Source organism: Mauremys mutica, unplaced genomic scaffold (assembly GCF_020497125.1).
Source record: "Mauremys mutica isolate MM-2020 ecotype Southern unplaced genomic scaffold, ASM2049712v1 Super-Scaffold_409, whole genome shotgun sequence".
Taxonomy (NCBI): domain Eukaryota; kingdom Metazoa; phylum Chordata; order Testudines; family Geoemydidae; genus Mauremys; species Mauremys mutica.
In genome coordinates this window covers 79,232-94,222 of record NW_025423359.1, presented here as the reverse complement: position 1 = coordinate 94,222, position 14,991 = coordinate 79,232, and the positions used below count along the sequence as shown (strand labels likewise).

The 14,991-nt window shown below is 55.5% G+C and overlaps 1 protein-coding gene across 1 annotated transcript in view; it reads left to right on the top strand.

The window, feature by feature from the left end:
- Positions 1–14,767, top strand: part of LOC123361631 (cytoskeleton-associated protein 2-like) — a 46,016-nt gene extending 31,249 nt beyond the window's left edge. The window contains exons 8-9 of the mRNA XM_045001668.1: positions 13,627–13,822; positions 14,473–14,767. Coding sequence (XP_044857603.1) covers positions 13,627–13,822; positions 14,473–14,689 — 413 coding nt within the window. The 3' untranslated portion in view covers positions 14,690–14,767. The remainder of the gene's footprint in view (positions 1–13,626; positions 13,823–14,472) is intronic.
- The last annotated feature ends 224 nt before the right edge of the window (positions 14,768–14,991 follow it).

Here is a 14,991-nt window from a genome sequence, read left to right as displayed (position 1 = left end):
CCGGGCGTGGGAGAGGGCTCTCCCCAGGGGGACTCTTCCCTCTCTCCTGCTGTCCCCCCAGTGCCTCTCCGAGCCCCCGAACTGGCATCCTTGCCCCCCGACCCAACCCCTGTCGACCGGCCCAACGATGATGCCATGGAGGGCTGGACCCGGGTAGAGGGTAAGCGGGGCAAGCGGAAGGCTCGAGCTCCGCCCGTGCCACCTGAGGCGGAAGCCCCCCATAAGACCAGACGGGGGGCCGCAGGCACCGAGCCTTCCGCCATGCCCACGGGGACAACCCATCTGCCGATGACGGCTAGGGCAGACGTGGCAGCGCCGGAGGGTACCACCCTCCCTCCTCCGCAGTCCCTTCTTGCGGAGGCCTCCGATGCAGCCCCTCCTGTCCCCTTGCCACCTGCGCCCCCCGCAATACCCAAGGCGAGCGTCGCCTCGGGTGCGTGTGGGGAGGACCCCGGGGTGGTGGGAGGTGAGCTCCCCTCCATCTTCGCGGAGATCGAGGCCCTGGGTCTGACCCCGGTCACCCCGGGGGAGGACGACCCTCTACCCACGGGCCTCGACTTAGCCGACCTCACCCCAGCTTCCCCTTCCCCATGCTCCACCGACCCTCCCGCTGCGTCCGCTCCCGCCTCCGCGGGTCCCCTGGACTCCTCAGCCTGCCCGGCTGCAGACGGCACCCTGCTGCTGGCTGCCGAGCCTGCTGTGGCGACGGCCGGTGCCTCGTGGCAGGGTGATGGGCTACCGGGGGTGTCCCTCGGTGGTGCGGAGCAATCGAGTTCCTTCCCGGGTGGGGGCCCCCCTGAGGGTTCCACATCTCCCCATGCCGAGGCTGCTCTACCCGCCATTGAGCCCGAGCCCGGTGTCACTGGGGACCCCCTCCCTACCCCTCAAACCCCCGTACCTGGCCGCGAGGAGCCGCTTACCGATGGTCCTGCTCCTGCGGCCCAGGGTCCCATCTCTGTCCCTCCCCTCAACATTGCTCCTGACCCCAGCCCTGCCCCCTCCACCTCCTGTACTTTTATTGCCGCCCCTGGGGCTGTCTCCTTCCCTTTCCCGGAGGATGACTCCCAGGGAGCGGCCTTTGAGTTCCACAGTCCCGACCCACTAGGGGCTGCGCTCTTCCCTCCGCCCCCCACCATTGAGCCAAGGACCGGGGCGGACCAGGTGGCGCCGGTCCATCAGGCGCCACGTCGCGGTCCGCCCCTTGTTTACCCATCCCAGCGGGCCACGGGGCTGCGCCAGAGGCCCCACCGGTGGACCCCCGGAGGCCAGTGACCCCGCCCCCCCATACGCTGCAAGAGGAGTTGCGGGAGTTCTTGGAGGACGTCCGGGGCTCCCGCAACAAGGTCGTGCTTGCTCTCCAGCGCTGGGGGGACTTCCACCGGATCCTCCTGGCCACGCGGGCCCTCATAGGGGAGGGCAAGGGGACCGGGAAGCAGAATGTCGCGGCTTACCACCGGGCGCGCGGCTTCCGTGACTCCCTGCTCACCTTCGGGGTGGGCCACGGTTTGCTGCGCTGCCCAACGGGGGCCGTGAGCGCCCCTGCTGACGTGGTTCCCCCCCAGCCCTCCTCATGGCAGTCATCACCTTTGCCACACTAAACACCCGGAGCTGTAGGGTGGGTTTCCGCAGGAGCCAGGTGCTCTCCTTCCTTCGGGAGGGGGGGTACTCTGTGGTTTTCCTGCAGGAGACCCACACGGATCCGGCCGCCGAAGCTAACTGGCGGCTGGAGTGGGGGGACAGGGTCTACTTCAGCCATCTCACCACCCATCAGGCTGGAGTGGCTACCCTGTTCTCCCCCGACCTACGGCCAGAGGTGCTGGGGGTCGCTGAGGCTGTGCCGGGCCGCCTGCTGCACCTCCGGGTCCGCATGGCGGGGCTTGTGGTCAACCTCATCAACATCTATGCCCCGGCATTTGCCCCGGAGCGGCTGCGGTTTTATCGGCAGGCGTCCGCCTTCCTCGGCTCCCTGGATCCTCGCGAGTGCCTGGTCCTGGGCGGGGACTTTAACACCATCCTCGAGGAGCGGGACCGCTCGGGAACCGAGCAGAGCCCGGCCGCCGCGGACGTCCTCAGGGAGATTGTCGCCCATCACTCCCTGGTGGACGTCTGGCGCGACCACCACCCGGACGACGCCTCCACGTACACCTATGTCCGGGTGGAAGCCCATCGGTCGTGCCACTCCCGGTTGGACCGCATCTATCTGTCCCGGTTCCATCTCTCACGGACCCAGTCCTCCAGCATCTGGCCGGCCCCTTTTTCGGACCACCACCTCGTCACCGTGACGGCCTCTCTCTGCGCGGAGAGGCCGGGGCCGGCCTATTGGCACTTCAACAACAGCTTGCTGGAGGATGGGGGCTTCGTGGCGTCCTTCCGGGAGTTCTGGCTGGCCTGGCGAGGGCAGCGGCGCGCCTTTCCCTCGGCGCGGCGGTGGTGGGATGTGGGGAAGGTGCGCGCCCGGCTCTTCTGCCGTGACTACACCCGGGGCGCCAGCCGACGGAGAGATGCGGCGATAGGGCAGTTGGAGCGGGAGGTCTTAGAGCTGGAGAGGCATCTGGCCGCCAGCCCCGAGGATCCATCCCTTTGCGGAGCGTGCCGGGAGAAGCGGGAGGAGCTCCGGGTCCTGGAAGACCATCGGGCCCGGGGCGCCTTTGTTAGATCCCGCATCCGCCTCCTTCGGGAGATGGATCGCGGCTCCCGCTTCTTCTACGCTCTGGAGAAACGGAGGGGGGCCAAGAAGCACGTCACCTGCCTCCTGGCGGAGGATGGCTCCCCCCTCACGGATCCGGCGGAGATGTGCGAGAGGGCCCGGACCTTCTACGCGCGCCTTTTCTCCCCGGATCCGACCGATTCTGCCGCTTGCAAAGTGCTCTGGGACGGACTCCCGACGGTCAGCGCGGGCGACCGGGACCGGCTAGAGCTGCCTCTCACTCTGGCCGAGTTCTCGGAAGCCCTCCGTCGCATGCCCACCAATAAATCCCCGGGCATGGACGGGCTGACCGTGGAGTTCTACCGCGTGTTCTGGGACGTCCTCGGCCCTGACCTAGTCACCGTCTGGGCCGAGTCCTTGCGGAGTGGGGTCCTCCCTCTCTCATGCAGGCGAGCCGTGCTCGCTTTATTGCCGAAGAGGGGGGACCTCCGCGATTTATGGAATTGGCGTCCCATCTCGCTCCTCAGTACGGACTATAAAATTGTTGCGAAGGCCATTTTGATTCGGCTAGGGTCCATGCTGGAGGACGTGATCCACCCAGACCAGACCTACACCGTCCCGGGCCGTACCATCTTCGATAACCTGTATCTGGTCCGGGATCTCTTGGAGCTTGGGTGCAGGGATGGTCTGTCGTTCGCCCTCCTGTCCCTGGATCAGGAGAAGGCGTTCGACAGGGTGGACCACGGGTATCTCCTGGGCACTCTGCAGGCGTTAGGCTTTGGATCCCAGTTTGTGGGTTTTCTCCAGGTGCTGTACGCTTCCGCAGAGTGTCTGGTCAGGCTCAACTGGACCCTGACCGAGCCGGTCAGCTTCGGGCGGGGAGTGCGGCAGGGGTGCCCCCTCTCGGGCCAGCTGTACGCCCTGGCGATCGAGCCCTTCCTCTGTCTCCTCCGCAGGAGGTTGACGGGGTTGGTGCTTCGGGAGCCGGAGCTGCGGCTGGTCTTGTCGGCATACGCCGACGATGTGCTCCTCGTGGTCCGGGACCCGGGTGACTTGGCGCGGGTGGAGGCCTGCCAAGCCGTGTACTCGGCGGCCTCCTCCGCCCGGGTCAACTGGGTCAAGAGCTCTGGCCTGGTGGTCGGGGACGGGTGGCAGGCGAGCTCCCTCCCACCCGCGCTTCAGGCCATCCGGTGGAGCGCGGGTCCGCTGCTCTATCTCGGCGTTTACCTTTCTGCCACGCATCCCTCTCCGCCGGAGAACTGTCAAGGTTTGCAGGGCAGGGTGGCGGAGCGGCTCCGGAAATGGACAGGACTCCTCCGGTGCCTTTCCCTCCGAGGGAGGGCACTGGTGCTCAATCAACTGGTCCTGTCCATGCTCTGGTACCGGCTCAACACTCTGGTCCCGGCCCCGGTGTTCCTGACCGACCTCCGGAGGGTGGTGCTGGAGTTCTTTTGGCCAGGACTGCACTGGGTCCCTGCAGGGGTACTCCAGCTGCCCCTGGAGGAGGGAGGGCAGGGCCTGAAGTGCCTCCGCACTCGGGTCCACGTCTTCCGCCTCCAGGCACTGCAGAGGCTCCTTTATGGTGCGGGTAGTCCGGCATGGAGAGCCCTGGCACACGCCTTCCTGCGCCGCTTCCAAGGGCTCCGATACGACCGGCAGCTCCTTTATCTCGACCCGAGGGGCCTTCCGCGAGACCTCTCCGGGCTGCCGGTCTTCTACCAGGACCTCCTCCGGACCTGGAAGCTGTTCTCTGCGACCAGGTCCGTGGCGGCCACCGAGGGGGCAGACCTCCTCGCGGAGCCCCTGCTACACAACCCTCAGCTCCGTGTGCAGGTGGTGGAGTCCCCCGCGGTGCGCCAGAGGTTGGTCCTGGCAGATGCCACCAGGGTCGGAGACCTCCTGGACTACGACCGGGGAGACTGGCTGGATCCCCTGACGCTCGCTCGGCGGATGGGGCTCTCCAGACCTTGTACTCCCCGGCGCGTACTACAGGAGGTGAAGGCCGCTTTGCCGCCCGCTGCTCGGGCTTACCTCGACCGGGTCCTGCGTGAGGGCACGCCCCACCCACCCCCCACCCCGAGCCCTCCGGACCTCTTCATCGGGCCCCTGCCCCGTGGACCCGACCCGCCCCCCTGCCCCTTCTCTGCCAGCCGGCTGCATGATCTACAGCCGGTCCGTTTCCAAACCGCGCCAAGGAAACAACTCTACGCGCTCGTGCTCCATACCATTCACTTCCTCACCCTCGTGTCCCGCCCCGACACCAAGTGGCGGGACCTCTTGCCACCTGTGGAGGGTGAGGAGCCCCGGTGGGCCAGCCTGTACTCCACCCTGGTCCCGAGGCCCGCCGGGGATATCAGCTGGCGGCTCCTTCACGGGGCCGTGAGCACGGGCGTGTACTTGGCGCGGTTCACCCCTGTCCCGGACACCTGCCCCTTCTGCGGCGTGAGCGAGACCCTGGCGCATGTTTACCTAGAGTGCGCCAGGTTGCAGCCCCTATACCGGCTCCTCACCGACATTCTGTTGCATTTCTGGCTGCACTTTTCCCCTCACCTCCTTATCCATGCACTCCCTATCCGTGGCCCCACAAAGTCGCGGGACCTCCTTGTCAACCTCCTCCTCGCCCTGGCTAAAAAGGCCATCCACGCGACCAGGGAGAGGAGGTTGGCCGACGGAGACTCCTGCGACTGTGGGGCTTGTTTCCGGTCCCTCGTCCGCTCACGTCTCTGGGCGGAGTTCCTCTGGGCGGCGTCCGCTGGCTCCCTTGACGCCTTCGAGGAGCAGTGGGCGCTGTCCGGGGTTCTCTGCTCGGTGTCCCCATCAGGCTCCCTCCTTATGACCCTTTGACCTCACTCCTGTCCCTGTTCTTTTATTAGTTGTCCCCCGCACTTAGTGGGTTTCCGTGGCCCTGTGGATCCTCTCCTTAGGCTGGGGGGGGATCCGTTAGCATGGGGCGGGCTTCCGCCCGCCCCCTCTCCCGGATAACCCAATAGTACACTTCTTTACACATCGGAAGAAAAACAAATGAAGACATAGTCTCAGTTATTGCCCTTTTACAGATCACCTTTAAAAATGAAATTAGCCTTTGCAATCCTAATTCCCCGAAATCAGGGTAACTGCTGACTTTGTGGGGCTGAAAGACTGGATCTGGGTCTGAAAATTTCTCCCTTTCCACCGTTGCAAGTACATATAGAACATATAGCACAACAGAATAGGTTAGGGTATGGCTACACTGGCGATTTGCAGCGCTGGAAAGCCTCCACCAGCGCTGCAATTAGTAAGTGGCCACACCTGCAGGGCACTTCCAGCGCTGCAACTCCCTGACTGCAGCGCTGGCCGTACACCTCACTCAGCATGGGGAATAAGGATTGCAGCGCTGGTGCTGCAGCGCTGGTCATCAAGTGTGGCCACACACCAGCGCTGTGATTGGCCTCCAGGGTATAAGGATGTATCCCAGAATGCCTGTTCAGCCACTCTGCTCATCAGGTCAGACTCTACTGCCCTGGGCTCAGGTGACCCGCCCTTTAAATGCCCCGGGAATTTTAAAAATCCCCTTCCTGTTTGCTCAGCCAGGTGTGGAGTGCAATCAGTTAATCTTTACAGGTGACCATGCCTCCACGTGGCAAACGAGCCCCAGCATGGAGCAATGGCAAGCTGATGGACCTCATCAGTGTTGGGGGGAGGAATCTGTGCGGGCACAGCTGCGCTCTAGCCATAAGAATTATGATACCTTTGCCCAGGTATCAAGAGCCATGCTGGAAAGGGGCCATGAGCGTGACGCGCTGCAGTGCAGGGTTAAAGTAAAGGAGCTGCGGAGTGCCTATTGCAAAGCACGCGAGGGAAACCGCAGATCCGGCGCTGCCCCCACGACCTGCCGGTTTTGCAAGGAGCTGGATGTGATTTATGGGGGTGACCCCTCTGTAAATCCAAGGACCACGATGGACAGTTCAGAGCCGGTAGGGGAGGGGGAGGCAGACAGTGAGGCTACTGTGGTGGGGGAAGACACCCCGGAGTCCCAGGAGGCATGCAGTCAGGAGCTCTTCTCAAGCCAGGAGGAAGCTAGCCAGTCGCAGCCACTGGGACTTGGTGCAGAAGAATCACAGGAGCAGGTCCCAGGTAAGCAGCTTTTATTGCAATGCAAAGGTTTTGGGAGAGGAGGGGGGGTGGTATGGCTGCATGCCTGCATGCCTAGACATGGAATATCCCATTGATGTGGTCTATCACGTCGCGGTAATCTGCCTCTGTAATCTCTTCAAAAGTTTCTGCAAGAGCATAGGCAATTCGCGTGACCAAGTTTAAAGGGAGAGCCAGTGTGGTCCCTGTCCCAGTCAGGCTAACGCGTCTGCACCACTGTTCCAGGAGGGGTGGGGGGACCATGGCTGCACACAGGCAAGCTGCATAGGGGCGAGGGCGGAATCCGCATTGTTGTAGGAGACCCTCCCTTGCTTCCCAGGTAACCCGCAGCAGGGAGATATCTTCAAGTATTAACTCCTGTGGGAAATGGAGGGAGTGTTTCAGTGCAGGTCTCCCAACTGCTGCTTGCTTCCTGCCTTTAACAAAGCCCAAAAAAAGGCAGTGTACCCATGAAGCTAAAAGTACCCTGCCCAGGCAAACCGCGGCAGGAACCCCAGGGTTAATTCCTGAGGGACATGGCAGTGCAGGTCTCCCAACTGCTGCTTGCTTCCTGCCTTTAACAAAGCCCAAAAAAAGGCAGTGTACCCATGAAGCTAAAAGCACCCTGCCCAGGCAAACCGTGGCAGGAACCCCAGGGTTAATTCCTGAGGGACATGGCAGTGCAGGTCTCCCAACTGCTGCTTGCTTCCTGCCTTTAACAAAGCCCAAAAAAAGGCAGTGTACCCATGAAGCTAAAAGCACCCTGCCCAGGCAAACCACGGCAGGAACCCCAGGGTTAATTCCTGAGGGACATGGAGGTTTTATTGACTACTACCCTCACTTACCATTTCTGGGAGGCTGTGAATTCTCTAGCTGTGTTTGAAATGTCTGAGGAATGCTACAGTGTGAGACTTGAAACTAACTTCAGATTATACACAATGCAGGCTCTCTTAAAATGTATCATTTGCTGTATTTTTATAGTGTCCTTGACTAGTCCTGGACCGGTCTTATCAGTGAATGAAAGAAAGCTTCAAAACCTGAGAAGGAAGCCTAACAAAAGCAAGGAAGATTTGGTGAAGGCAGTTATGAACCAGTGTGCAACAGAATAAAACTGCGCAGGAATGGAGAGTAAAGATGCAGCACTGGAAGGAAACAGAAAGCAGGAGAAAGGCGTTGATGCTGAAGAAAACCACGAGGCAGCTTATAAACCTCATGGCGCGCCAAACAGACTGTATGCAGTCACTGGTAGCAATGCAGGCAGAGCACTACCATGCCAAACCCCCACCCTCCCAAACCTCTTTCCCCTATGCACCAATGTCAGCTCCAAGTCCCATTCCCCAGCATCCAGGTTCTTACCTACACCATCACCAGCTGCCCCCGACACCTGTACGGTCACCTATGAGCCCAGAGAACTACGACCCTTACTCTCTGCACTCAACCCCCATCACCATGCAACAGTACAATCCTGAGGTGCACAGCACTCCTGGCAGTACATATGCAAACCTATGAATGTACAGTTCAACAACCAACCCCCCTGCCCGTTTACTTCCTTTTTTTTAAATAAATGATTTCTTTGATTATGAAACAGTTTTTATTATTGCATAAAGTGAAAGATAACAAACCCAAGGAAAACACAGGTAACAAACAGCAAGGAAAACACAGGCACTTAAAAGCACTGTAACCAGTGCACGTCACTCCTGGTCAAGGCAAAAAACATTACTGTTGGCTTTCAGCCTCAAATTCCTCCCTCAAGGCATCCCTAATCCTTGTTGCCCTGTGGTGGGCGTCTCTAGTAGCCCTGCTGTCTGGCTGTGCAAATTCAGCCTCCAGGACTTGCACCTCGTTGGTCCATGCCTGGCTGAATGTTTCACCCTTCCCTTCACAAATATTATAGAGGGTACAGCACGCGGATATAACCGCAGGGATGCTGCTTTCCCCCAAGTCTAGCTTCCCATAAAGCGCCCGCCAGCGCCCCTTTAAACGGCCGAAAGCACACTCCACAGTCATTCGGCATCGGCTCAACCTGTAGTTGAATTGGTCCTGGCTCCTGTCCAGCTTCCCTGTATAGGGTTTCATGAGCCAAGTCATTAATGGGTAAGCGGGGTCCCCAAGAATCACAATGGGCATTTCAACCTCCCCTACTGTGCTCTTTCGGTCTGGGAAAAATGTCCCTTCCTGAATCTTCCTGAACAGGCCACTGTTCCGAAAGATGCGTGCATCATGCACTTTTCCAGGCCAGCCTGTGTAAATGTCAATGAAACGCCCATGGTGATCCACAAGCGCCTGGAGAACCATAGAGAAATACCTCTTGCGATTAATGTACTCGTAGGCTAGGTGGGGTGGTGCCAGAATAGGAATATGCGTCCCATCTATTGCCCCTCCACAGTTAGGGAAACCCATTTCTGCAAAGCCATCCACAATGTCCTGCACGTTCCCCATAGTCACGGTTCTCCTTAGCAGGATGCTATTAATGGCCCTGCAAACTTGCATCAACACGATTCCAACGGTCGACTTTCCCACTCCAAACTGGTTCCCGACCGACCGGTAGCTGTCTGGAGTTGCCAGCTTCCAGATTGCAATAGCCACCCGCTTTTCCACCATCAGGGCAGCTCTCAATCTTGTGTCCTTGCACCGCAGGGTGGGGGCGAGCTCAGCACACAGTCCCATGAAAGTGGCTTTTCTCATACGAAAGTTCTGCAGCCACTGCTCGTCATCCCAGACTTCCATGACAATGTGATCCCACCACTCACTGCTTGTTTCACGAGCCCAAAAGTGGCGTTCCACGGTGCTGAGCATTTCCGTTACCGCCACAAGCAATTTCATGTCACCCGCATTAGGCAAATCCATATCATCGTCGGACTCCTCACTGTCACTTTGGAGCTGAAGGAATAGCTCAACTGCCAAACGTGATGTGCTGGCGACAGTCATCAGCAAAGTCCTCAGCAGCTCAGGCTCCAGTTCACACAGAAAGCGTGCTGCACTCACAATGGCAAGAAACGTGGACGGCGAAACGACTGCTGGGAAGTGAAGCGATGCACCACGGGGCGTTGGAACAGGAAGCGGAATGACCCACACACTTCCTTCCCCTTCCCACAATACTCAGCGCCAAAACGGCGCCAAAACGGGACGAGGTGCTCTGTGGGATAGCTGCCCACAATGCACCTCTCAGTACAGCGCTGCAAATGCTGCAAATGTGGCCACACTGCAGCGCTGGTAGCTGTCAGTGTGGCCACACTGCAGCGCTGGTAGCTGTCAGTGTGGCCACACTGCAGCGCTGGCCCTGCACAGCTGGACGACCAGCGCTGCAAACTACCAGTGCTGCAACTCACCAGTGTAGCCATACCCTTTGGGTAAGAGAAAGCTGATTAAGGGAAATTGGCCCTCAAAAAAAATCTTGTCTTTGAAAATTGCCACCGGGTTGGTTTAGTAGTCAAGATTTTTGTGGTTGTTTAAGTGAGATACAGTCCCACTAAAATAATCATGTAACATTCAAATTTTACACTTCTTATAACTTTTGATTTTTTTACACGTACTGTGGAAGCAGGGAAAGAATTAATAAGGATTTGAAGGGATTTTAATGCATGTCAGTTAGTTAGCAAGAGTTAGGCTAGCTGTGACCCTAATGACGTGAGACTTGTAGAAGCAAAGATAGTGTGAGACAGACGAACGAACTGTGTAAAAAGTTATTACGACCTTGCATTGATAACCAAATATGCAGGCTTGCTTTTTCTAGGAGTGAGACAAATAAGATAGCAGAAAGGCTTATGTATAAACAAATGCAATTGTTTCTCTTTACTGTCTGTATTATTGTTAATTATTGTCTGTAACAAAGGTATAAATGCTTGCTGTAATTGTTTACCAGTTGAGAGACCTGTCCAGGACTGGGGCAACCCTGTGTCCTATGGCACTCTCGCCCTCCATTGTAATTACTGGAGAAATAATAAAGTATTTGATTTTGCTGCACCCAAAGAAAAAGCGAGAACTGAGTTTTTCTCCGACAGTACTTAGGGCTCAGACTATGGCTCTGTTCCTGATATTACACTCTCAGGATCAATTGTGGATAATTTCCACCACCCATTTCCATTTTGCTGAAGCAATAATTAAAAAGCTATTCAGGGACTGGGGTAGAATTTACGGTGCAAATTTAGGTCATTTGATCAAGAGGTTCCCAATATATGTCCTCCCTCTGCATTATGAGCTTCTTTTTCAAAATACTCTAAATTCCTCATGCACAGTGAGATTATCTAGGATATTGGTATGCCACAACAGGGGCAATGGTGCAAGTTTGGAATAATTTGGGTCAGGCGTTCCTCAGATACTGTCACCCCCAATAAGAAAACTTATAATATTCCAGTTGCTCTAAAACTGACATGCATAGTGAGATTATCTTGAACAATGGTATTCCACAACTGAAACTGAGGTAGAGGGGAACTCACCACCCAAAGCTATTGCATTAGACTATTCATCTCTTTGGAACAGCCTAATTCATCTGAGCACACCCCACTGAATGGGCCATTCCACACATACAACAGGACTCCTGTACTGCAGAGAGCTGTGCAGAGCCCCTTCCTTTACACTAGCTCCCTGAAGTAGGGAAGCTCCTGGAGGTCCCTGCTATTCTTTTTGCTGCCTCCAGCTGGTGGATGTGCTCCTCACAGCCCATCAGTTACCATCCTCCTTTCTTCCCATGGCCTTCCAGCCCTACTGGGGGAATGGTGGGGCCAGGAGGAGGGCAGAGCTGGTAGCAGATCATTCCTCTCCCATAGGTGCCCTCCAGTCATACCCCCTCACTAACATCTCTTCCTCAAGAAACAAGGGAAATTAACTGCCCAAAAACATGGTTAATACAGGTCTTGTTTACACTACAGTGCCTTTGCCAGTATAGCTCTGCCAGCTAGACTCACTCCTGCTTAGTATCCTCTTCAACTAAAGAAATGTGTTTCAGATTCCTGCTGGCACTGCCAGTCTGATGTGCCTTCTCTCGCTTGTCAGATTGGGTTTATATCTGCTGGTGAACCACAGGGCCTCATTAGACTGCTTCCCAGACTGGTGAACCAGCTGTGGTTCATTCATTTTATATCAATGTAGCTCCATTGATTTCATTGGGATTGCTCCTGATTTACATTGCTACAAGTGAGCAGAGAATCAGGCATAGGCACCAGCTCCCTAGGTACTCCAGGGGTCAACACCCATGGAAAAAAATAGTGGGGGTGGTCAACATCTGCCAGCCACAGCTGTGCAGCTGGGCCGCAGTTTGGCAGCTGCATGGGGCCTCGGGTGGGGGGAGAAGGTGAAGCGGGGGAGTAAGAGGTGGAATGAGGGCGGGGCCTTGAGAGAGAGAGGGCGGAGCAGGGACAGGAAAAGTCGGAGTGCGGGTGGGACCTCAAGGGAGGGGGTGGAGTGGGGCAGGGCTTTGGGGTGGAGTGGAGGTGGAGCGCCCACCTGGAAAAATAAGTCAGTTCCTATGGAAGGTCATGCTGTAGGCAAGGGGATAGAAACTAACAATACAGTCTATTGAATATAATGCTCCCTTAAGCCTGACCATGCAACATGTACTTGCATATGGGGCTGGAATAAGCCCTATGTGGAAGGGTAAAGGATGCAAGATCAGGCGTCACAGGGTAGGACAGCAAAGATTTCAGCTTTTCTCCACCTATGGGCAGCAGAAAGGTATGCCTGGGAATCCTGGACTTGTACATTTAGTTTCCTGTGATCATTAAGAGATGAAGTGCAGGTTTCTCAATGCAATGGGGGAGAGAAGCAGTGACAACCATTATCAAGAAGTTAAAAAAAGATACCTCTTGTCCCACCCCACCCTCAAGCCTCTGCTGGTCTTCTAATCAAACAGCCAGCCCCAGCAGTATATCTGGTATCTCGGCACCCACTTTCTAATCTGTTCATCCTTCTGAGGGACATGAATGTGCTTAGTGCTCATAACTGAATGAGTCACTAACTGAAAATGCTCTGTAAAGGTGACTTGCCAAGGAAAAATAGAGGTCTGTCTTTTTGCTGCTTTGAGATAAAGAAGGCCTCTGGTCTTTAAATATTTTTCAAGCTTGTTTATCATCTTAGTATCAGGACCATCAAACCTGTTTTTTCTGGAGGCCTCAGATGTGAGTTAAGAGCTTTCCAATCGTGGGGCAGTGTTGCTAAATCTTAATAGAGAACTCTTTTCTCCCATTTGTTTTTAGGTTGTTTGGGTTAAATAGAGGTTACAGTTGGAATAAAATTCCATTTCCCCTCTCAGCTAATCAGCTGTCACTTCCTTGGTGTTTGCTATAATACATCAATTTCTCCAAAGATCCATAGTGCTTTCCCGTGTAGAGAAGATACATACTGTATAGATGTCATGGCCAGAAAGGGCCATTGTGATCCAGGCAGGAGATTATCACCCTTTGATTTCACTGTCAAGTCATAAGAACATAAGAACATAATTTGTCCAATAGTCCAATAATTTGTGGTTGCATTACAAGATATCTCTGTAGAAAAAGATTTCCAATCTGGATTTAAACACTCAAGTGCTGATGAATTTATCCCATCCCTTGGAAAGCCGTTCTGGGGGTTAATTTCCATCCCTGTTAAACGTATGCTTTTTTCCCAGGGTGAATTTTTCAGAAATCGGCTTCTTGGTATTTCTATAAACAGAAAAACCTTCCTTAGCGGTGCCTCACTCCATCACAGAGAAGGACCCACGGCCAGTTCTCTTCTTTTGCAAGTCACTGTTTGCTATAACAGATTGAAAACTGGCTTCTTCCAAAGTGTTGCATTACCGTAACCCTACTCGAGCTTGCAGCTTCCTTCCTTCCCTCTTTAAGCCAAGTTGCGGCCACAAAACTTGGAATTGACATGCCCTTTTTCTTCCTCTCCAGGGCTCTCTGCACACCCTTCTGCTGAAGTCAGCTCTCATATAGTGGAGGATGCAGCTGAACAGCCAGTGCTTCAGGGGCCCAGAACTCCTTGCCCTGGCATGAGAGAGCAGGTTGTGGCAACTCCACAGTCCAGTTTAAGGTTCTTGACTCGCAAGCCAGGCTCCTTGGTCAAGTTACAAGTTGTCCCAGTGCCCAGGTAAGAACCTGTAACCTGCAGTTCAAGCTGCTCTTATCCCTGCTGTTGTATATTGTTCCTCACTTCCAGTGATCAAACCTTTCTACCTGTTGCCATCAGCCAGCATGTCACTAGCCAAGAGATCTGCCATGCCTCTGCCATCAGTGTGTGGGGTCATGGGGCGGGTGTTTGGCTTCCTGTCTTGCTCCTGAGCTTTGCAGAGCATTGGTCCTGCAGTGTCTTGATTATGGCTGCAACTACATCAGCCCTGAGGTCTTGCTTGCTTGCTTGTTTCTAGGTCAGCAAAATGTGGGGAAGACCTTAACAGGATGGTGGACAGGGGTGGCCAGAGCGGCCACCAGCACATTGAGCCCTGCAGAGCTGTGGTAGCCATGATTAGTGTTTTTTTTTTTTAAGGGGGAGACTGATCTGAAGGAAGCTTCAGTGAAAGGATCCATGTTGTAGCCTTTCAGATGGGCGTGGGCCTTTCATTGTGGGTAGGGGAAATCCCAGCCTGGATGGTAGGAATCTAGTAGCTCCCCAAACCTCTCCTGCTTTATAGTGCTGTGTCTTTGTCCAGGGTCTACGTGTAGGAGACCAGACCGGGGCAATGGGATTCTTCAACCAGCCAAGCTTCAGCTAAGTGGCTCTTTCTCTTCTACTCTTTGCAGAACGAAGGGACTGTCTGATATGCAAGATTTGAAATTCTTAACCCCAGTGCGGCGTTCTCTGCGGATAGAGCATGCCAGATCCTGTTACCCAGAGATGCTGAGGGAACATGACACCGTAGTGTCTTCCCTTGATGAAATATTGGCCATGGAGGATGTGAGCCAGGTTGTGTTTCGTAAAAATGAGGCCCTGCTGGAAGAGGAGGAGCTGGAGCTTTAGGCTGGTGGTGTCCACAAGCTTCATGGCCTTCTGTTATGGTTTCCTTTGCCTGACTAAAGGGGAGGCCTGTAAATATACTGGGGAAAATGTGTAATTGCCTTTCTACAGTGTCACTACTCTTAATAAATGTATATACCCTGTGACACAGTATAACCTAGTGCATTACATGCTGGCCTGGGACACAAGGGAGCTGTTCTTGGCTCTACTCCTGGCCTGCTGGGTGACCTTGAACAAGTCACTTCACTTGTCTGTGCCTCAGATTCCCCATCTATAAAATGGGGGAGAATAATACCGACCTCCTT